The sequence below is a fragment of the Furipterus horrens genome, unplaced genomic scaffold, assembly GCF_987537825.1.
Source record: "Furipterus horrens unplaced genomic scaffold, mFurHor1.1.pri manual_scaffold_3, whole genome shotgun sequence".
In the NCBI taxonomy this organism is placed as follows: domain Eukaryota; kingdom Metazoa; phylum Chordata; class Mammalia; order Chiroptera; family Furipteridae; genus Furipterus; species Furipterus horrens.
Window position 1 is genome coordinate 179,127,598 of NW_028327173.1, and position 22,951 is coordinate 179,150,548.

General features: G+C 40.2%; 1 protein-coding gene across 1 annotated transcript in view; it reads right to left on the minus strand.

Moving 5' to 3' along the window:
- Positions 1-22,951, minus strand: part of CCDC175 (coiled-coil domain containing 175) — a 58,744-nt gene that overhangs the window by 29,961 nt on the left and 5,832 nt on the right. The window contains exons 4-10 of the mRNA XM_090270941.1: positions 19,076-19,211; positions 16,245-16,473; positions 8,399-8,521; positions 7,553-7,662; positions 4,065-4,146; positions 2,297-2,433; positions 74-184 (exon numbers count right to left, since the gene is read on the minus strand). Of these exons, the coding sequence (XP_090127067.1) occupies positions 74-184; positions 2,297-2,433; positions 4,065-4,146; positions 7,553-7,662; positions 8,399-8,521; positions 16,245-16,473; positions 19,076-19,211 (928 nt within the window). The remainder of the gene's footprint in view (positions 1-73; positions 185-2,296; positions 2,434-4,064; positions 4,147-7,552; positions 7,663-8,398; positions 8,522-16,244; positions 16,474-19,075; positions 19,212-22,951) is intronic.

Consider the following 22,951-nt stretch of genomic DNA (forward strand, 5'->3'; position numbering starts at 1 on the left):
TGTTGTTACTATTTATTTGAAAATAAATGAAGAGAAAAATTAAGATTAAAAATTTCAAAGGCAACAAACATACCGATGAAGGTCTATGAGTGTGACGAGTCCTTCTTCCATATTTTTGATGTCTACTTTTCTTTGCGATAGGAAGTTTTCTTTCTCAGCAATGAATGTTAGTTGTCTGTGATTCCTACCATGAAAAAAAAAAGATGTATCATATGTTAAAGGTTTAAATGATCTTTTTAACTCCTCAGCATGAGAAAATATGCCATCACAAATAAAAATCTCCAAAGTAGTTTGGAAAATTTACTTCATGAACTATTTACCCAATTAATCAGGAAAAATAGAAACCAAGTCTTTCTGCTTGTGGGGACTAAATCTAAACTTATGAAAATTCCCACGTTAATCGCAATATTAACCATAAAACAATAAGGAAAGTTCTACATTACTTTACCCCTCTGAGTGGGTGTCTCTCTCCTACTACTTTTATCAATTCTGTCTAGTTCTTTTGTGAAAGGTAAAGGATTCAGTCGGACCAATTTTGAAGACTGGCTCTACCTCTTCCCACGAGTGTGACTTTGAAAGAAACTACGTACTACTGAGCCTCTGTTTCCCCATCCACACAATGGGGATTACAATACCTATCTCACTGGGTATAATGATTAAATTAGATGTAAGCATTTTATAAATGTGGTTATTTTTTGTCTCTAACCTGAAGAAAGAATGACAGGAAGATTATGGTTTCGTTCACATTTCCAGACATTGATAGGAACGTGCCTGTAACAGAAAGTACTTTATCTACCTGTCTTGTCTTCAAAACTGCTATGAACTAAGTTGCATCCTCCAAAAATTCACATGTTGAAGCCCCAGTGACCAGTGTGATGGTATTTGAAGATGGGGCCTTTGGGAGGGAGTTAGAGTTCAAAAAGGTCATGAGGGTAGGGCCCTCATGAAGAGATGAGTGTCCTCACAAGAAGAGACACCAGTGCACTTGCTCTGTCTCTCCATGGGAGGACACAATGAGGAAGTGGCCATCTGCAAGTCAGGGAGAGAGGTCTGGCCAGACTCTGACCAAGGTGTCATCCTGATCAGGGATGACCGGTCACCAGAGCTGTGAGAGATGTTTCTGTTGTCTAAAGCATCCACTTTACGGTATCTTGTCATGGCAGCCCAAGCTGAAGAAGACAAAAACCAATAAAGACGACAAACATTCCAGTGTTACAATTATTTGTCATCAGAATATTTTATGTTTCAAATGGATAACTTAATATTGACCTGAGGACAGTCTTCGCCTGAAGAATATTAACAGTATTATTCTCAGTAGGCTGTTCAGCTGGATGAGAAAAAATGATTGCAACGACTCTCTGCAGCTTAAGTGCAACAACAAACATAACCTCAGCTTTCCAATAAGTGGGCCAGACACTGTAATTACACTCTCATGAGATTTAACTTCAAGTGTAGTGATGGATTATTCTTACATATTTATGCTTGCCAGATGTGTGACCTGTAGTATTCATTAAGAAGATAATGGTGAGTGCCCACCACCTGCTAAGCAATGTACAAGATCTTGGGGATATTGTGCTGAGTGAGATGGAGCAACTAACCTGATCTGTTCATAGTTCAGTAGGACAAAGGGATTTGTACTTGGTTGATTACACTGCGATAACTGAAGAAAGGAATGATATTAGAGGGCTATTCATAAGGATCATTCTAGTGGAAGGGAGAAATGAGGTAGAAGGGGAAGAACTCGAAAGGGGGAAGCCAAACCAAAGAGGTTGGCAGAGGTGACAGGAATAAAATTGGAGAGAAGGACAAAAGATATTGGAGAAATATTTGGGAGGTGGAATTGACAAGTGATGGTGTTTAATTGGACTCCAATGAGTAGTGAAAAATAGGGGTTTCCAAGAAGAATGTCCCAGTCTCTATGTTGGAGAATGGGGTCAAGGACCAACCCTTCTCTGAGATGGGGATACAGGTGCAGAGCCAGTTTCTGATGAAGGTAGATCTCGTTTCTCTAGATTGCCTTGTAGGGTAAGGGTATGATTATTTTTTAGGAATTTAGAAGTATGAATAATGCATCTGAGGTTTATGAATTCAATCTGACCCATATGAAGGAAGTATTGCTCAGTATTATAGAGACACTTTAGGAGTGCGTTTATTTATTATTAGGTAACAGTTATTGTTACCTAATAGATTTTTTAAAAAGGATAAGCTTAAATGGAGAGTTACCACTTGACTGTGAGGACAGCACCCCATAACTATGGAACATTGATTCATGTATGGATTATCAATAGAAACATACTCATCATGCATTTTCTTTTTCTGCAGAAAAACTTTATCCTCCTCCTGTACAACAATCTTATATTGTCTGGTGAGAGTAGTCAATTTCTCTTGTAGATCTTTATTTTGTAATTTAATTTTATGTATTTTTTTAGCCATCTAGGAAAAAAAAAATTAATTAGAGGACTTGCTTCACAACTGCTTTGAGGGGAGTGAGGGTCAGGTGGGCAACTCTCTAGAGCACAGAGCATATTGCTTAGCATATAATGACTATGCCCCAAATGTCCAGTGATTTATTTCTATATCAAATATGCAATTACACATTTTGAGGCACCTTCTATAATTATGGCAAAAATGCAGAAAGGTAGTAAACACTGATGCAAAACCATAGAGTAATAATTAATATTTAAATAAAAATTGGGATTAATACACTGAGAATATTCAGTTTATGATATATGTCTTTTTTCCAGAAGATAAACCATGCTGGGGAAGTAAAGTATAACATCAACAGGAGCTCTTACTCACAACCTCTTTGACTGGATATGATACTTGCTTCTTGTTAAATATTTGTTAAATATTTTTATTCAGGGACAAAAAAGAGTACTCATTAATGTTCTGAAAGAGGTAAAAGTAAACTTTTGTGTTTGGACATCTCTATTAAATTGCATCAAATGCGGTGAAGAAGACTGAGTATCAATGCTGGGCTCAATAATTCAAAATAACCTGGCTGAGGATTGCCAAAACAGCTAGGTAAAAAAAATTTTTTTAAGTCTTGAAGAAGTAACAAGATAATGAGGAATTACTAGGCCTATTTCTACAAGAAAGCAAGACCCTCATAGTGGTAAATCTAACACTGAAAAATCCTTTTACCTTTAGGAGATTTACAGATATGGAAGAAAACACTTGAAAACTGAGTTTTGGTTCCCTTACATGACAAGGGGGATGAAGGTCAACACTTAGAGTTCATCTAAGTGTTGAGTCTGATAAATCTCCCACCATGTTAGTCTGGGATCCTAAAGAGCTTCACCGTCTGGTGAAGGGTGAATTGGAAGCTTACAAGCCATTGCCCACAATCACAAAGGAACCAAAAAAAGTGGATTAAGGTAGTTTGGGACTGATGTGTACATATATTTGTGTATACATAAAAATAAATTGGGTCATATTATATATTTTATATTTGTCACTCAATAATATATTATAAACTATGACATTTAATCAAAGCACTTCTGTTAAACTTTCATTGTATTTTCCCTCTAATTGTTCAATTGTCATAATAAATGCCTCATTTAATATTTTGTGGAGCAATCCTGGCTTTCATCCATGATTAATTATTTAAAATATCATAGTTCTTTCAACCTAAATTTTAGAATGTCCAGCAAATTCGCCAGGGGGCTAAATATGACTCAAATATTTCACTAACATCATAAGTGCAATACCAGTTGCTACATTTCACAGGTACTGCACAATAGCAAGAAGCTCCTATTTTTTAAAATTCACATGAAAAATATCCATTAGTCATGGATATTCCTAATGTAAAATAACCATACCCGTGTGAGAAGTTACCAAGAAAATGATTCAGCTTCACATGGACAATCTCTGCTCTTATATATACTGAAAGTACTTTGGAAGGTAATAAAATCTTTAAATCAGTTACTGTGGATGATCATGATTATTATTAGCTCATGAAAATCTTCTTTTGGAAAATTTCATGTTCTTCACATTTATTTAAAATATTAACTAAAAATAAAATCTAATTATAATCTAAAAAATCATCATTTTTGTTTTCTTACCTCCTTTATATTCTGCAATAATTCATTTTTTTCAATATCAGATATCTCTTTCAGTTTTTCCTTGTTCTTCTTAAAAAAATTCCTTGAACAAAGGAAGCCAAACAAATTCCTTTTAAGACATGTCTTTCAGCAAAGCCATATTGCCTTACATGACATTTATTTATATATCCATTAAAATAGACAAAAGATCTTATTTTTGAGTTGATGAATTAATTCTTTATTATTTTATTCAATCATTGAAGAAGCAATTATTGAACATCTGCCTTTTGCAGGTGTTATAGGAACAAGAGCTACTGCACGGGCAAAGTATGATACCTACTCTCATAAAAATTGCACTCTTGTGGAGTAGTTAGAATGTAAGCAAGTTATCAAAAAATAGACAAATAATATATTTCAGACAGTGTTAAGTGCTGAAAGAACACAAAGTAGGTAAAGGAGAGAGAAAGTCTGAGAGTAAGGATGCTACTTTAGACAAGAAAGACCACTTGGAATGACTCCTGAGAAATCTGGACAACAAGAAGGAGCCAGAAGAGTGAAGATCTGGAGGAAGTGCTTTTCATGTAGAAGAAACAGCAGGGGATAATATCCTGAGGCAAGAACAAGCTTGGTGTATTTCACAAAGAGGGGGTATAAGAAGGCTAAAGAGGTAAAGAGAGACTAGATCATATGAGGTCTTGGGGACAAGGTAGAAGTTCAGATTTTATTCTGAAGAAAACCAGGGAAGGATTGTGACATAAACTGATTTAGATCTTGCAAAGATGCCTCTGGCTACTTAGTGGAGAAAGACAATAATAATATAGGAAGACAAATAACTTAGAAGGCTATGGCAGTGATCCAGAAGAGACGCTCATATGGTGGACGTGGTCAGAAATAAATGCATTAGGGATATCTTTTGAGATGAAGGCAACAGGACACACCTTTGCATTTGGCCAGAGTTGGAGTTGGGTTAGGGTTAGGTAGTGATGAAAACAGGAATGGTAGATGACCTCTATGTTTCTTGGTTATATTAAGCATGTAAAATGGTAATATGGGAGACTGAAGGCAGAGCTATTTCATGGAGGTGGGGAATTAAGAATTATATTTAAGACATGTTATAGTTATCTCATAGATATCCTCAAATGCAGAGGTAAAATAAACTGTAGAATATATGCATTTAGAAGTCAGGCCTGGATATATACATTTGGGAGTTATTGGGATACAGAAGGAATTTAAAGCCATAAGACTGAATAAAATCATGTATGGAAAATAGTGAAAAGAGCTGGGAACTCTAAAATTTTAGAGTCAGAAAGAATTGGAACAAGTAAAGAGTCCTGAGGAGGATCGGTGTAGTGAGTGAAATAAGAGAAAGTGAGGTTTGGCAAACAAAGTGAGGAAAGTATTTCCAGAAGATGAAAGTAATTATCTATGTCAAATTTTGTTAAGAATTCAAGACCTTTAAAGAATAGACTAGATCACTAAAGTTTGGCAGGATGGAAGTCATTGGTAACCTTGAAAATTTTGAAACCATTTCAGCCCTTTTAAAAAACATCTGTAATTTTAATAGTCTCCCACCCTATAATGGTATTATCTACTTTTGGTCAGAAATTGAATGTCATTAATATACAACATTTAGCTTCTAGTCCATTACTTCCTGTGTGTTAAAAACTAGCTGAATGGCAAAGAAAGATCATAGCAATTTAGAAAGGTAGGCACTCATTCACCTTTTTTCTGCAAACATATCATGCTGAATAGCAATAATAATTAAAAATAAAGATTAAAATAGCAATAACTCCCCTGGACTTGTGAAGCATTGAGGTACTCTTAGCTATCTACAAATAGAATTTAAATTTGTGGTTGTATGATTTTTGTTTTTCCTCAATATTTTAACTTCAAAACAGGTAACAAGTTTGCAGGTTAAAGATTTTATGGGGTGAAAATTAAGGCTTATAGACTAATAGAAAGATGGGTTGTGCAAATTATTTGCTTCTTGTACAATTTATTCTTAAAGAATTTCATAAAACAATACTGTTTGATTCTTTAAGTCCACCAAGCAAGAACTAGGCTACCTCTCCTCATTTCCAGAGATACAGAAAATGAACTAAGTGAGAAAATAAAAAGAATACAGGAAATTTTAAAAAATTGGTCAAGTAAAAAAAATAGAGGAAAAAGTAAAGCTTTATTAATAAAAAGGGAGTAACCTATATACTCAATCGCCAAGTTAATCAAAAGCACTTTTTCTCAGTGAGATTCCAACTGAAGGAAAACTCTTGAAAAGCTGGGGTTGAGAAATAAAAAGATGAGCCATTATAAATAGAAAATCTATGAATCCTAATTTTTTCTTGAGCATATATTTAAAACAGCTAACATGAAGAATGCTTATAAATAAAACTTCATCAGTATAGCAAAACTTTCAATCATAACTCCTAGAAATAATTTGAGCTAATCTATATCTTTTACTATGATTTTTTGCCTAGTTTTTCTTTAATACATGTATGAACTAACACTGTTGAATCACTTTCAAAGAGAAGGATTTGTTATTCTGAGTTTGAATTGCAGTTAATACTTGAGTTTTCCTATTTTAAATCTGGTACCGAGTCAAAGATTATGACCTATTTTATGGACCGATGATGATGATTATTGTGCTGTGCAAGTGCTGCTTTAGAATACATAATTTTAATTGCAGTGCATTTAAACCTGTGTATGTAGAAATGAGCCATATTATTACAGGATTCCACATGTGGAATTACTTGTCTTCTGCAGAATCTTCTCAGTTCACAATTTGTCTTTTAAACTGTCAGTGAATCCTGGGTTAGGCCCAGAAGCCATATTTGTATTACAAGACCCCACCTTTCTGTCCAGAGCTGAGCTAAACAGCTTTTGATGGGAAATCTGGGAATTCTCCTGGAAGAATCTGCTGGCCAATCTCTAAAGACAGATGGGTCTGGAATGGCCATGGTTAGCCATGAGCTAACCAGGAAGAGAACACAGCATGTAGATAAAAAGATAAGAATGAAACAGTTTTGCAAAAGGAAGAGAGACAGGGGGCCTTGGGATGGACTGGAAGATCTCCTTAAGTTTCTGGTTCCAGTCCCATGGGTAAAAAGTTTTGCCCTGAGGCTTCCCTCTAGTTTCTCAGCATGTTCTGTAAGCTACCCCTGAGTAAGAACAACCGCTGTAACAGCATGAGTAGGCAAGGCTCTAGCCTTGTGGCAGGCCTCACTAAGCCTTCAGGGGGCATATTCGCTTGCAGGAAGTCAGGAATTGAAAAGGGGATAATACATTCCACAGAGTTCCTTCTTTTTCCTAAGCTGACAGTGTCATCCCCAATATTTCCTCTTAATCACCTGAAAGACCAATTAATTTCAAATAAAGAGGCGCTTCTATAAAGCTGACCATTACACACATTTTAGTAAACTAAAAGATTCTAATTTTCATCAAATAAAAAATTTTTTAATGAAAGGAACATAATATCTAGAAATGCTTCAGTAAAAATAAAGTATCATACTTACATTTTATCCTCCAGGATACTACAGAATTTCTTTATTTCTTCGATCTGTTGTTCCCAATGTCTTATTGATTCTTGTAGTTGTGCTATCTCTAAATTGTGATCACTAAGAACCTATTGAAATTTTTAAAAATTATGGCATTCAATCATTGTCAAATGATTCATGACAGCAGTCCAATTGACTAAATATTCATGTACCACCCATTCAACTTCTACATTGGGGGTATCCTTTAGTTAAAATAAAAGCAACCAACCATTATAATTGTTTCTTCAACATACAAACTTGAACAGAAATAATTCTGAAATCATCAGGGAAAAAGAATTGGGAGGGAGAAGAACCAAATATAGCAGTGAGGATATGAAAATTATAAAAACAACTTTCAAGACATAAATTCATTTTGCTTATCTTTAAAAAAATAAACAAATATATATTTTCATAATCATCTTCAAAATGTTCTTCCAGGAGAGTAGAATGAGTATTATCAATAAGTCAAAGCTATTTGTTCTTTTACCTTGATCGATAGCTATGTTTATGCTGAAAAAAGTTATCTTTCTTAATATTTAATCAGATGTTTGAAAAAGACACAATTGGATATTGTGAAAAAACATTAGCATGATTTTAAAAAGGAAACATGGATGAAGAACATTTGTAGTGAAACATATGTTTACAATGCAGTTTTGCAATAAAGAAAAGGGAAGGCAAATGTATCAGAGCCTTGGGTGTGCAGAATGACATAAGGGTAAATTAAAGTCAATTCCATTTTTAAAACTCCTGTTACTGGTTATATTAAAGGTAGCGTATATTGAGGTGCCTGGGTCCAGCTTGAAAAACATAGTTTATTTTCCTTACCACTGTGGTGGTGGTAACTTTTTCCTTCATATTTGTCTCTTTAATCCTTAATGTATCCAATTCTTTCTTCCTTTGATAAGTGTCCTGTTTCTTAAGCTCACAGAGGTTTTCATATTTAACAATCTGTAGTGACACAAATAAACCCATCAAAAAAGCTTATGAGGACAACAAAGTTTAGAAAATCTTTTTTTATTCTGTCAACCTAATTCATATTCAATGTAAGCATACCATATTCAATCTAAGTATACCAACAATAAAAAAAAACAAAAAACAAATCAGCATTTCCCTGTTTTATAGCATCACAGGAAAAATAGTGAACCACAAGGACCAAGCCGTAATTATAAAATGTTGAAGTAGTAAATTTATAAGAGCAATAGAACAATGATTATGTACAGCAAATATAAGAGCAACAGACATTGTAGCAATTTACTAGTAAAATGCCATAGCCATAGTTACCGGATTACAGTGTGCTATGCAGATCAGGAGAGTCAAAGGACAGAATGGAGAATTGTGTCTGGAAACCTAATTTCACACTATTGAACGGGAAACCAAACAGACTAAAGACAGAGAAAACAAAATCACTGAAGATAGGGCAGCTAAAATCCTGGGCAACTTCTTAACATTTTACACCCATATGCTGATCACTTGTCATTTATATTCTGACAAGTGATCAGAATATAAAGTATGCTACCTTCTTATCAAAATGAAACACATCAATGGATTTGTCTGGCAAAATGAATGATCAAAAAAAAAACGCTAACTAACAGAGCAGTAAGGGGGTGAGAAAGCATATTCAACCCTGCATTAAAAAGTTACGAAAACATATGTTTGGATGACTTTCCATCGAAGCCACCAGCCAAGGCACCCAAAGTGGCTACTCTAAATGAATGTGATCATTAACAACTATCTCTACACTGGGGCATAGTTGAAGGAAACTTCATGATCAATAAGTTTTGCTGAAAATTAAATTCTGTGTTTATGCTTGGCCTAAGTCTTCTCCCAAGGTCTTGCAACTATAGATATAATATTAGAAAAAAGCATTTTGTTTGGTGTTAGGGGAGATCTTACAGGTTTGAAGACTCTGATACCTGTAATAGTTTTTCCCCTTTCATAGAAGGTAAAGGGAATTAACTAACAGGCTGTTACCACAGCCTATCATGTGCCTTTAGTGAACATCAGTGGCTGACTCCTTCACAGCCACTTCAGTTGGTCTATCCCACTGGCATGCAGCATTCCTTTAGGATCCATTATTGTGCCAGGGGTGGGTGGTGTCTTAACCTGGCCAGATCAAAGAAGACTCATCGTCCTTGGTTAGGAAAAGTTCTCCTATCTTTACTTGAATAAAGAAGCAGAGTCCAGTTGTCACTGGCACTCATCTTGCGACCTTGGAGGAAACCAGCATTAAGAAGAAGCATGGAGAGGAGGGAGGAGCCTCCAAATTAACTCATCCAAGACCGCTCTGCATTGCGAATTCCTACTGTGTGAGATAATATGCGCCCTTACTGTCTAAGCCAGTCTGGGTCAGAGCTTCCGCTATTTGCATCTGCAAGTATCCTAACTGGTGCCATTTTTCAGGGAGATCCCCAGGGGTACGCATACGACCTCCCTTGGGCCAAATCCAGCCACCACCGGTTTCTGTAAAGCTGCTCTCATTCATTTAGGAATTCTTTAGGGTTATTTTTGTGCTAAAGTGGCAGAGTTGAGTAGTTGTGATAGAGACTGGGATGGCCCTAAGGAAGCACCTGTCATGTTTGCAAATTCCCTCTGAGATTTTAAGCTCCTCTGAGATTTTTTTTTCTTGCACTTTAACATTTACATTAAAGAATAGGAAGAGGGGAAACTTCCCTGTAGGCTTACAATGAAGTTAGAAATGCATTCGTTCATTCAATGAAGTAGTATCATAGAGTGCCCACTACATGGGAGGCATGGCTGGCACTGTTGGCAGTGCTGCGACACAGCAGGGAAGGAGACAAGATCCTGCCCTGCGGAGCCTTCCTCTGGTGGCCAGAGCACAGATCCAATGCCACTGCTGAAGGACCATTTAATTCCCAGGGGAAGTAAAGAAATGGAGAGGGCTCCCTGTTCCTCAACCCACCCCCCACTCAGCCATGCCCACACAGACACACCCCACTTTTGGCCCCTGTAACTTAACTCAACTGGTCCAGCTTGGGGGTCTATGGTGCTCAGGGAGAATAGAATAGTATTTCAATAGAGGGCTGTGTCAACCTAAGAAACTTCCAAATCTGTAAGAGTTTTTATGAGTTAATTTGAGCAAAACTGACTACAATTGTCAAGAAGCAAAACCTTAATGGATTGAGAGAATATAATGGGGTGCAGAGTTGGGGTGGGGGTCCCCTGAAATATTCCCCACATTCCTTGGTTGGGGGAAGGGGGAAGTGGATGATACGTTGTGTAAAGATACTTTGCATAACAATGGCAAATTAATACCCCTGTCTTTCCTGAAGGGAAACGGATGGTGCCCAGGAGGAAAGATGTACAAATGGTGTACTTGACTTTAAGAGCATATAGTGGCTGCTAACAAAGCCAGAGGAGGCAAATACTTGCATCACAGGGAATTCTTGCCCTGACTAAAGATGGCAGCTGAAAGAAGGCAAAAGATACTGGGGAACTGGTAAAAGTAGTATATTATAGGTGGGGCTCGATTTGATGTCACATAGGAAGTTCCCAGCTGAGCATTTAGAAGAAGGGCGGGCTAAGAGAGAGAAGGAAGGCATGTGGAGAAAAGGGCTGAAAGAGAAGGGGTCCGCTTTGCCACTGTGTCTGGTGTGTAGAAGGTCGGCTACGAGGTCTGGTGTAGGAGAGGAGACCCACTGGAAAGCCTGCCTGAAGAAGATGACGGCAGCGCTGACGGAGCTGTGCGGGGACCTGCCTGACCAAGCGTGGATTCATGAGAGATGCCTGGAGGTGAGCTGTGACTGGAAATGCTGAACTGCAGACTTCTGCTTCTCTGAAGGGCATACAGAGAAGTTACTCTCTTGGGACGAGTGCCCCCCTGGACTCCACCATGGTCCAGTGTAACACAGCACATGCTCCCCTGAATCACGACACAGAGGCTGAGAACAGTGTGCCCCAGATCCTGTGGAAGAGAGCTGCTATGAGAGGATGGTGACTCTGAAACCCACAAGCGCACATTCCAAAGAGGACCATGATCTGTTTTCACAGCTGGCTTCAAAAGAAATAAGGATATGGGGAACTTTGGGGCATGGTTTTGGCTTATAGCCTTTTGGGGAGCAAGAGAAGTGCCGGGTCTTATCAGAGAGTAGGGCTCTGAGCAGGAGTGGTCTCAGCCCCCATGAGGTTGGAATCCTGTAAATAAAAACCTGTTTTCTTTTCAACACTGTGGTTGCGTCATGTGTCAATAAGCCATGCGGACAAGCCCACTTGCTTGGTTACAAGACTGCTACAATAAATGGCAGTTTTGTACCTTATTTTCTACATTACAGTCAGAAGAGAAGATATAAGTGGGTTACATGAAATCCATTGGCGATAGATTAGGGAGGTTAGAGAAAGCAAAGTGGAGGAGACCTCTGGGATTGGATACAAGTAAAATGATAAACACTTACTTCTTTTACATAGGGGGGTCCAAGATAGGTAACAGCCAACAATGAAGATGAAAACAATAACAATGAGGGGATCTGTGGTCATCCTCTGGTGGGGTGCCTTGCTCTGAGTGGTAGGGGGAAAAAAGGAAATTTGGCCCTCCAAAGGTATGTCATTGTAGATGCGTAAGGACAACAGACAGGCCAATTAAGGTAAAGATTGACCTTTGCTAGGGAAGAGTCTAGCTTAGGACATGACTGCCTGCCGTGACCTGCTTTTAGTTAGAAAGTTTTTAATTTCAGACCATTCTATGTGGTTACTTTAAGTCTCTGAGTTTGTAAGGCCATCATGCAGGCCTCTCCTGAGCTTCTCGGTTGCATTACGTGGCCCCTTTTCACCCATAGCTGAAACAACGGGGTGATCCCAATGCTGCTCAGCATCCTTGTCAACACGGCATGAAAACTGTAAAATGGGACTTCTGGCCAAGATGGAGGCCTAGACAGAAATGCTGACTCTCTCTCCACAACTAAGAAGGAATACAACTATGTCAAAACTAGAGACAACTAGAAGTTCCAGAAATTCGAGCTGCATAGAAGTCCAACAAAAAAAGATATAAAGAAGAAATACTTACCCAGACAGGTATGAGGGGCAGAGCCAGGGAAGAGAGGATGTGGTGTGGTGGCAGCAGCAGCAGGGACAGCGGCAGGCCAGTGGAAGGCATAGTCATATTTTAAAAAGTAGGGAGGGACACCTGGGGAGTGCTTCCAGCACCAGACAAGACCACACAGCTCACGGCTCCAGTGCTGGGGAAAATAAAGCCTCATTGCTTCTGACTGTGCAAACCAGTGGGGGTTGGGGTGGAGGAAGAAACTGCTGGTCTCTCAGCAGAGTATGCTTGTTTAAAGGGCCCCATGGTCCTAGAATGTCTGCAGACCCACCCACTCTGGGAACGACGGCCAGGGCAACAGCTAGAGAGGCGCCAGTCCCATACAGCAAGTGGGAGAAGTGCCTGGAAAAGGGGTGAATGCTGAGCAAGCAGCACTGTTCCCTCTTAGACTCCTCCCCCACATACAGCGCCACAATGTGGTGAATGGGTCGCCTCACACTGACGAATACCTAAGGCTCCACCCCTTACAACATAACAGGCACAAGAGCTCTACCTAAGACACAAAGGCAAATAAACACAGGAGCCTGTCAAGATGAGGAGACAGAGTATCACTCAAAAGGGGAAACAGATCAAGGTTTCAGTGGGAGAACTAAGCGGTGAGGAGATAGCCAACCTAACAGATGTAGACTTCAAAACACTGATGATGAAGATGCTCACAAGCTTGACAAATATACTTAAGTATGGTAAAGACATAAGGGGAGAAGTGAAGGCTATGCTAAACAAAATGAAGGAAAATCCACATAAAACCAATGGCAAAGGGAAGGAAACTGGGGTTCAAACCAATGATTTGGAATATAAGGGACAAAAAAACAGTCAACCAGTACACAATGAGGAAACAAGAATTGAAAAAAATGAAGAGAGGCTTGGGAACCTCTGGGACAACCTTAAACGTGCTAACATCTGAATCATGGGGGTGCCAGAAGAAGAGGAAGAGCAAGAAATGGAAAGCTTATGTGAAAAAATAATGAAGGAAAACTTCCCAAATTTGGTGAAGGAAATAGACATACAGAGAGTCTCAAACAAGCTAGACCTAAAGAGGACCACACCAAGACACATCATAATTAAAATGCCAAAGTTTCAAGATAAAGAGAGAATCTTAAAAGTAGCAAGAAAAAAGCAGAGAGTTACCTACAAAAGGGTGCCTATAAGACTATCAGCTGATTTCTCAGAAGAAACTTTGCAGGCAAGAAGGGACTGGCAAGAAGTATTCAATGTGATGAAAAGCAAGGACCTACAACCAAGACTACTCTATCCAGCAAAGCTATCATTTAGAATGGAAGAGCAGATGAAGTGCTTCCCAGACAAGGTAAAGCGAAAGGAGTACATCATCACCAAGCTGTTATTATATGAAATGTTAAAGAGACTTATTTAAGAAAAAGAGCAACACTACGAACATTAAAATGACAACAAACTCACAATTACCAACAACTGAATCTAAAAAATAAAAACGAAATCCAACTAAGCAATCCAGAATAGGAACAGAATCATAAGTATGGGGATCATTTGGAGGATTATCAGCTGGGTGGGGGAAGGGGGATGAATGGGAAAATGGTGCAGAGATTAAGAAGCATAATTGGTAGGTACAAAATAGACAGGGGAGAGTTAAGAATAATATAGGAAAGGGTGAAGCCAAAGAACTTATATACATGACTCATGTATATAAGTGGTGGTGCGATTGCTGGGGGAAGGAGGTACTGGGCGGAGGGGAGCAAAGGGAAAAAAAATTGGGACTACTGTAACAACATAATCAATAAAATATACTTTAAAAAAAATAAAACTGTAAAATGCCTTTTGGTCCTTGTTGTCTTAAAATTTCCACTTCCTTGTGAGAACAATAAATCCCAGTAAGGTCTTGCCCAGTGACGAGAGTCCTTCCCTATTTTTGAGACATGGGTTTGTCATGAGTGTATGTTCGCAATATAGTCTTTCCTATATGTCAGTCATGCAACAGCTCAGCTAGCTGCCTGCTGAGCAGCCTGGTACCAAGGAATAGATAAGAGTCACACAAGGTAACTATGCTATGCTATTCAGTCAGCTTTTATGAATGCAAGTTCTCTCAAAGTAGAACATCAACATACATTAATATCCTACTCATACTCTTAACAATCTATGAGAAATACAACATATATACACACACAGCAATCAGTGGGAAATAATGAACCAGAGTTCCAAAGTCTCAGTCTGCAGGTCCAGGAGACAGTATGGTAGGCAAGGGTGTCATCAGCATCTTGCAAGGAGGGATCTCTGGAGCCAGGTGGGTAGCAGAGCAGACAATGGCCACCAGTGGCTGATGCCAAAGGAGATCAGCACAGCGTAGAGCAGCATTCTGGTATGTGGAGCTCAGCTGTCTTGGCAGTGGGCTGGAGACTGCCTCAGTTATATTTTGAGAGTGGTGTACTCAACACTCTAGGTCTCTTCCCTTGATAAGTGTCTTGGCATCCCTGATGGCAAGTGGGATATTTGCCCTAGAGCAAATTGGTGATCTGGCTCTGCAGACATGGCTGTTCTGATGATGTGTGCAAATACCTTTGGTGTGTCTCCTTGCCAGATGTGACTAGTGGGACTTAAGTAGTTTCCCTCTTGAACCGAAGTGTCATGGGAGACTGGCAGCCATCTTGATTGACATGAGTGACTCCATTTTGTTCTGTATATTTTATGCTATCTTGACGGGACCAGTGCCATTTCATTGGTTCTGCCCTCCACAGGATTTCAGCTGATTCCTGCACTGCAATCTAGGCAAATAGCCAGCTTCAATCCTGCTAAGGTCCAAGGAGCTGGACTTTTACAAATTTGGTTTAGCAGCTGCAGTTGGCCCAAGGGACTCCTAACCAGCTCCTTCACAAAGAGCCTGTTCCAAAGATGACAAAGGCTGAGCTATCTATATTCAATATATACTACGTTTAGTATGGTATGGGAAGAGTGGCATCAGGAGCTCACCAGGAATTCTCACCATGTATTTATTAAGCCCTCACTCCACAGGAAGAAGAGATTGATGCTGGGACCCCCTAATGGAGATAGTCCTGCCTCTCCTAGGGCAATTGAAGCAAAACAAAGAACCACCAACAGTAAACTATTCTAATGATGAATTTTAATAACATGGCCTAGCATATAGCAAGAAGCTGTACTTATACCTCAGAGCCCCTCAAAAAATTGCTGGTTTCAAAATACTCTTTTCTCTTAGGGCCTTTGGCTCTGCCCAGCCCCTCTGCAGGCCGCTCCCCACAGATTCATTCAGCAGGAGCAGCCGGCTGGGACCAGGCTGAACTCCCCAGTCTAGTTCATAGAGAATAGGCCTCAGAACTGTCAAAGGCAACTAGATGACATGGAAGCAAATTCCTGGTCCCTTATAGGGTTGCATATGGGTAAGGGGCTACCCCAGTGATATAAATCCTGTCACTCATATTCTTTCTCATGAACAGAGATACTGCTGCTATACAATTAAACATCTTCCCCATGGGGCTCCAATGTCCTCGAGTCTCTGCTCTATTCCCAGCACAGTGTTCACAGAAGATACCACAGGAGTTCTGGCCAGTCTTGAGGACAAGGAAATCATTTCCCATTTCGTGCTCAAGATTCTGTATGATTCAGTATTACAAAAAAATAAATCATGCCACTTACCTCTTCATTCAACTTTGATATTCTTTTCAAATATTCTGCTCTTTCTGTTTCAATTTTTTCCTCTATATCTCGAAGGCTTTTTTTTTGCAATTTTATTTCTTCTTTCTCCAAGTTTATCCTGGTATATGTCTCATTGATGTAAATAGCAGTAGTAGCTTTTTCCCCCATCGTGTGGTTGAGTGACAGGACAAGCTTTTCATGCTGCTTTGCCAGCTCCTCTTGCTTTTCACTAGGAGAAAAAAAAAATCATTCATGGCATGAAAAGTGTGGCTTTTAGGAAAGGAATTTAAAGTCTGTTTGGTGAGATCAACCACCACAAAGAAGGAAATTGTAAGGGATACTGATTTCAGAACTGTACTTGTACTTGCCTAAACTTGGTTGAGACAAATGGAGACACCTGACAAATGTCAACCTTGTAACTGTTCACCACGTGGTCCTGCCCCACCCCACTTACCCCCACATAGCAGGTAGTAACTATGGGATATTTTGGTTTAAAATATACAATGATTCAACAATAGTTTTGAAGAGGTAAATGAAATCTGGCCCAATGGTTTGCTGTGTGGCAGTGACATATCTGTCTTATCATCCTGAGGTGTGCAGTGAAGTCAAAGAAAGGTAAACATCCCAGCACCCCTCCTGCCACCTTCCGATGCCATGGCCCTGCAGGGAGGGCCCAGGACAAGGCTAGCTTTCCTCTGATGGACAGGAGTCAGGTGAGGAGAGGGTCCACTTTCACTGATCAGAGGTTGCTTGACACCTAATTTGAACCTCCTAATCTTCTCCCAGCTGCAGCCAAGTCTGAGTTCTAAAGGACACGTTAACCTCACATATCAGTTGGGCACGTTCATTGGAGGAAGACCTTAAGACTACTGGAAACATCTACCCCAGGGCTAAAAATAACAAATTGGAGGAAGGACAATTTGCGCCATTTATTTATTTATTTTCCTTTTTAAGAAAGCTCCTGAAATGTGAAGCCCTTTTTCCTATTTCTAGTCCGAAAGACTGAAGACTTGTACAGTTCAGGTGGTTGTGTGCAAAGGTTCAGGAAAAAGCAAACAGATTGTCAGTAAGTTCAATTTCCAGACGTCAACTCCACCACAGACATGCCGCAAACAGAAGCCGGGGCCGGAGGGAGTCAGAGCATGGGTGCTTGGTGGTCGAGTAGAGGAAGCCTTCTAAAAATGAATAGACCTAAGGATCCCAGAGCCTCAGGAAGGCAAAGTGGAACAAGTCAAATCATAAACCCTAAGCGGTGTATCAGGGAGTGATTGAGAAGAGAAAGTACAGCAAAGAGCTCACAGGGATTCAGCTGTTGAGGACCATCCAGGAAGTGACCGCCTGTCAGAGAATGAGGTACCTTGAGATACACCTTTGTTTGAAAAATCGGTGCAACACGCGATTATAGCTTGATGATGCTAGCTCTTCAAGCACCCCACTTTATGACTGTAACTTGCTTTTCCATGCAGATTTCTCTAGAGCAGTGATTCCCAAAATGTGGTCAGGACCTACCAGCAGCATCAGCATCAGTACCAGCATCACCTGGGAACTTGTCAGATATTCCAGTTCTCACCCTCACCTCAATCAGAAATTTAGGGGGCGGGTGTTCCCGACAATTTGTGTTGTCACAGACACTGCAGGTGATTCTGATGCACAATGAGGTTTGAGGCCCACTGGTCTTTAGGGGTGAGGCAGTGCTGGCCAACTGATATGAGTATCCCAGCTTGGAAATTGACAGTCTAACTCACAGAGCAGCCTCTGGCAATTGTGGCTGGCAGGCACCATGGACAATTCTGCACTGTGAATCACCAACAGCGTTGAGAGAATGTGTCTCACACTTATGTGATGATGAACTTTCTTTTTCATGGAATATCTTCCAGAGCAGGTGATCTGAGAGCCAACACAGGACAGGCGTCCCTGGGCTTGAGGTCTCCACCTCATTCCTCATGCTTTGAAATCTTGGGCACCAAGCAATCCTCTGGTTATTTCAGCTTCCCAAGATTTTTTTCCCTATGGTGAGTGCTCCTTCAACACTTCTCACTCTGATAAACTGACATTCTGATATTTACACATTAGCCTTGGAAATTTGCTCACAGTACTGAGTTGTTCCTCAGAGTTTAGTTTTGCTTTTTCTTTCAGAATATATCTCTTCCTCCATGAGCCAGGTAAATCAAGACTTGCAATCCCAATTTAACAGATGGAGACAGTGAGGCCCCCAAGGGTGAGGAAGTGCTGGCAACACAGCTAGGAATAAAGGAAAGAAACTAACAGGTGTCAGATCCTGAGTTACAGGCAGTGGCACATATTGTCTCACTTGATTACAGGTAAAATCTAGATCCCTCCCCTGGGAACCAACCCCATTCTCAGTCCTCCAGAAGATTATGACTGAACATCTTTAAGAAGCTAAACTACCTATAATATATCTGGTTTGATACTACATCTGCACCCAGCAAGATTTCTTCCTTTGCTGGGTGAGATTTGTAAATTCAATTTCACTGAAAAGCAAACTAAAACCACTGTGCGCCTCCACCTGTGGAGGGGGTGTACACAGCAGTGTGTGATTTGCACACAGTAGTTGCTGCTGGGAGGCTGGATTGCCTCTGAAATTTTACAGGTCTCCTGACTGCAGGGGTTGAAGATTTTCTGCTCTGCTTCCCAGATCCCCACAGACATCACACACTCTCATCAGCCCGGGGCACCTTCCACACATGATTCCCACCTCTTATCTTGCCCCACACCAGTTCAGGTCAGAGGACAAACCCTTTAGCACAATTTTTCCACTCCAACCCCAGGCCCTAGCTCCCTCAGATACTGAATAAAAAAGAAGTACCTACCCCAGAGATTTATTAATTTCTTCCAGATCAAGTATTCTCTTCCTTAGAAACTCTATTTCATTGTTTATCCTTGTAATTTTCATTCGTAACTGATTTATCTCAAGGAGGTTTAATCTGCGAGCATCTCTGACACATTCTTAGAAGTAAGTGGAGATGTTAGTGTTATTTGAGAAACAGCATAATTATAGATGCAAACTTTTCAAGTCATGAACATATTGTCTCTATAAGAAGCTTTCTTTTAATTGTGTTTCTGTGTGAGACACCTCTTCCTCACCCTTTTGGGCCCCCTTGATCTTATCTATCAATAATTTCCCTTATTTCAGCCACTGGTATGGTAACCAGCTTTCTATGGGCTCTGAGCAACTTCAAACTGGGCAGTCTGACAGCACCTGATTCCTGCTTTTCCTATGCACATCTCACCTTCTGCCTAGCACTTCTGTGTCACCTCTACCTTGGGCTTCTTTAGACACCCACACCTATGCATGTGGAAACCAGAGTGCAGGAGGAGGGGCAAACACTGGACCCAGGTACAGGAGCCAGTACCTGGATGGTCCGAGAGGAGGCGTGTCTTAGGGGCACGTGCTCACACTGCATTAGCTGCATTTGACAGCAGTAAACATCATATTCCACCCCATATTAACTCCCTCTTCTCCCCGCTTTGGGTTCCTATCCCACTCTCCTCCTCCCCCTTGAACTGTACTCCTAATAAAATAATAGTGCAAAAGCAATTGCCTCTGGTTCTGCTGTGTAGGGAACCCAGTGTTAAAAATAAAGCAACTAATTATTCATCGATAAATAACAAATCAGTGTAATCACGTAAGACTTCAAATGATTACCTCGGTGCATGATAGATACAGGGTGAAAATGAATGAATTTTTGAGCACTGCTCTTTAGAAAAGTCCTGGATTACCCATTTCCATGCATCAAAATTCCTAGAAAGGAACTGTTAGCTTCCCTGAGAGAGCTGGGTTATTTTTTTCTAGACTACTAGTTAAATTGTAGCAGTCTTCTCAATCTCTATGTCTGAGCATACAGATGCCACACCTGGGGATCTTGTTCAAATGTAGATTCTAATACAGCAGGTATGTGACAAGCTCTCAGGGGATGTTGATGCTGCTGATCCAACATCCATATTTTGAGTAGCAAAGCTTTATTCATAAGGCCAGTTAATTTACTTGGTTAAGTATTCAGCATGTATCCAGGACCTTATAAGCTCATATGGTACTGTTTTTCTTTCTAAAATATTTTTCCTGCTTATAAAATAACCTAACCTAGAAAATAAAAAGTTACCGAAGATAATAAAACAAAAACACTTTAATTTTGCCTTTGGCAAAGATTTCTTCTAGCTTCTATTTTTCTCTGCATGAATAGTTTGTTGTATTTTCCTAGCTAAACTAGACCAACACTACTCATATTGTTTCATAACTGACTGTATTATTCAATATCTAAGAAGGTCTAGAAATCCTATAGTAAATTGATAGGGAAAAAATTTTTAAAGATTTTATTTATTTTTAGAGGAGGGGAAAGGAGGGAGAAGGAGAGAAACAAGGAGAGAGGGAGAGAAACATCAATTGGTTGCTTCTGGCACCAACCCCCCCCCCCCCCCCCCGCCAGAGACCTGGCCTGTAAACCAGGCATGGTCCCTGACTGGGAATAATAGGAACCTTTCTGTCTGCAGAGCCACATGGAAATTTTAATATATAGAATTATTGACTACAAAGAGGATAGAGTAATGAGGAAATGAATAGTAAGAAGACGAAGAGAACACTAAAAATTTAGGAATAGCGGGCATAATGAAGGGCCAGTATTGCCAAACCTGAGAAGAAGTGTTCTCGGAGAAGCAGCACTTCCGGACCCGAGATCTAGACCTCATGGGAGGTGACTGTGGGTCACTGGATGGCTCAAAGAAGTTCGTGAATTGCTGGGCTGGCAATCTACCTTCTGGGGCATTGGGGCAACCTGTCCAAGGGAGGTGCCATAATTTAGGCAAAACCACCCAAGGGTGCTGGGGAAGCTGTGGTAGCAATCTGCCATGATACTGCCCAAGGGCACTCTGGACTGCCACATGCTGCAGGACCGTGGCTTGGAGAAGCTGCATGAGCAGGGAGAGTCTGCCACATTGAGCACCCTGAAACCAAGAAGAGAACCCCTTCTTCCTCTAGTATCCCTCCAGTGCCCTCTAATGACAAAGCTTAATATTGTGCCAGTTGGTAAAGGGAAAATGTACAGGGTCCAGCTGCCACATGACAGTGCTGACTCTGAAGGTGGATTTGGATCTGCAAGGCAACAAGTGAATAACTGAAACATCTACTGAAAAAGTGTTTGGCCCTGACTGGTGTGGCTCAGTGGGTTGGGAGTTGTCCTGCAAAATGAAAGGTCTCTGGTTCGGGTCCCGATAAGGGCACATCCTGGGTTGCAGGCAAGGCCCCAGCTGGGGGTGTGTGAGAAGCAACCGACCGATGTTTCTCTCACACACACATCGAGGTTTCTCTCTCTCTCTTTCTCCTTCCCTCCCACTCTCTCTAAATATAAATAAATAAAATATTTTTAAGTGTTTTTAAAAATATATTTAGACCACTGTTTTAGGTTGGCATCCCTGGGAAACAGACTGTAAAACTTGTGTGTAGAAAATTGATTGGGCAGTGCTCTCAGGAGCATCTCAGAGGAAATAAGGGAAGCAGGGCTGGGCAGGAGGGGAGGTTCACTGGGGATGAGCTTTAGAGCTGTGATGAACTTTGCAGTTGTTCTGCATTGAGTCAAGGCAGGCAAGCCTTTTCCCCTTCCAGTGACCCATCAGCAGCACCTGGGGAGGGAAAGTAACTTGGAGTGGAGTCTTTCTCTTGTCAAGGACAATTCCCCTGAGCCTCAACCAATCCTTCTGGCATGTGGGAAAAAAGTTGGGCCCTTACATTACACCATATAAAATATTTAACTCAAAAAAGATTAAAAAATTAAATGTAAGAAATAAAACTATGAAAACATAGGGAGAAGGCTTCCTGACACTGGATTTGGCTAGGATTTCTTGAATATGAACCCAAAAGCACAGGCAACAAATAAAAAAATAACCTGGACTACATCAAAATTTAAAACTTGTGTACATCTAAAGTCCCTCTCAACAGAGTGAAGGCAACCCATGGAATAGGACAAAACATTTTCAAATTATATATCTGATAAAGGGTTAACATCCAGAATATATAAAGAATCCCTACAACCCAATAACAATAAAACAATCTGATTCAAAGGTGGCAAAGGACTTGAATAAATATTTCTCCAAAGAAGATATACCAATAGCCAATTGGCACATGAAAAGATGCTGAACATCACTAATCGTTAAGGAAGTGCAAATCAAAACCACAATGAGATACCACTTCACACCCATTAAGATGGCAATTATTTACAAAACAAAAACAGGAGAAGTGTTGACATTAGTATGAAGAAATTGGAACCATTGTGCACTGTTGGTGGGAATGTACAAAGGAACGACCAATGTGAAAAACAGTATGGCATTTTCTCAAAAAATTGAACATAAATTACCATATTACCATACCACCCAGTTATTCCCTTCTGTGTACATACACAAAGAATCAGAGGCAGCAACTCAAATTGATATTTGTACACCCATGTTCATAACAGCATTATTCACAGTAGCCAAAAGGTAACAACCCAGGGGTCCACTGGTGAACGAATGGGTAAATTAAACATAGTATATATGAGGTGTGGCTGGAAAAAGCCCAGCTTTGTTAATATAATGAGAATGGTTTGCATGACATTGATGTAACCTGGCAGCCAAGGAGAGTGGACTGGAATGCGCATGTGTGAACAATGATGACTTCACCATACTGGTCAGTGGGGGTGGTAAACGCCATTAAGGGAGCA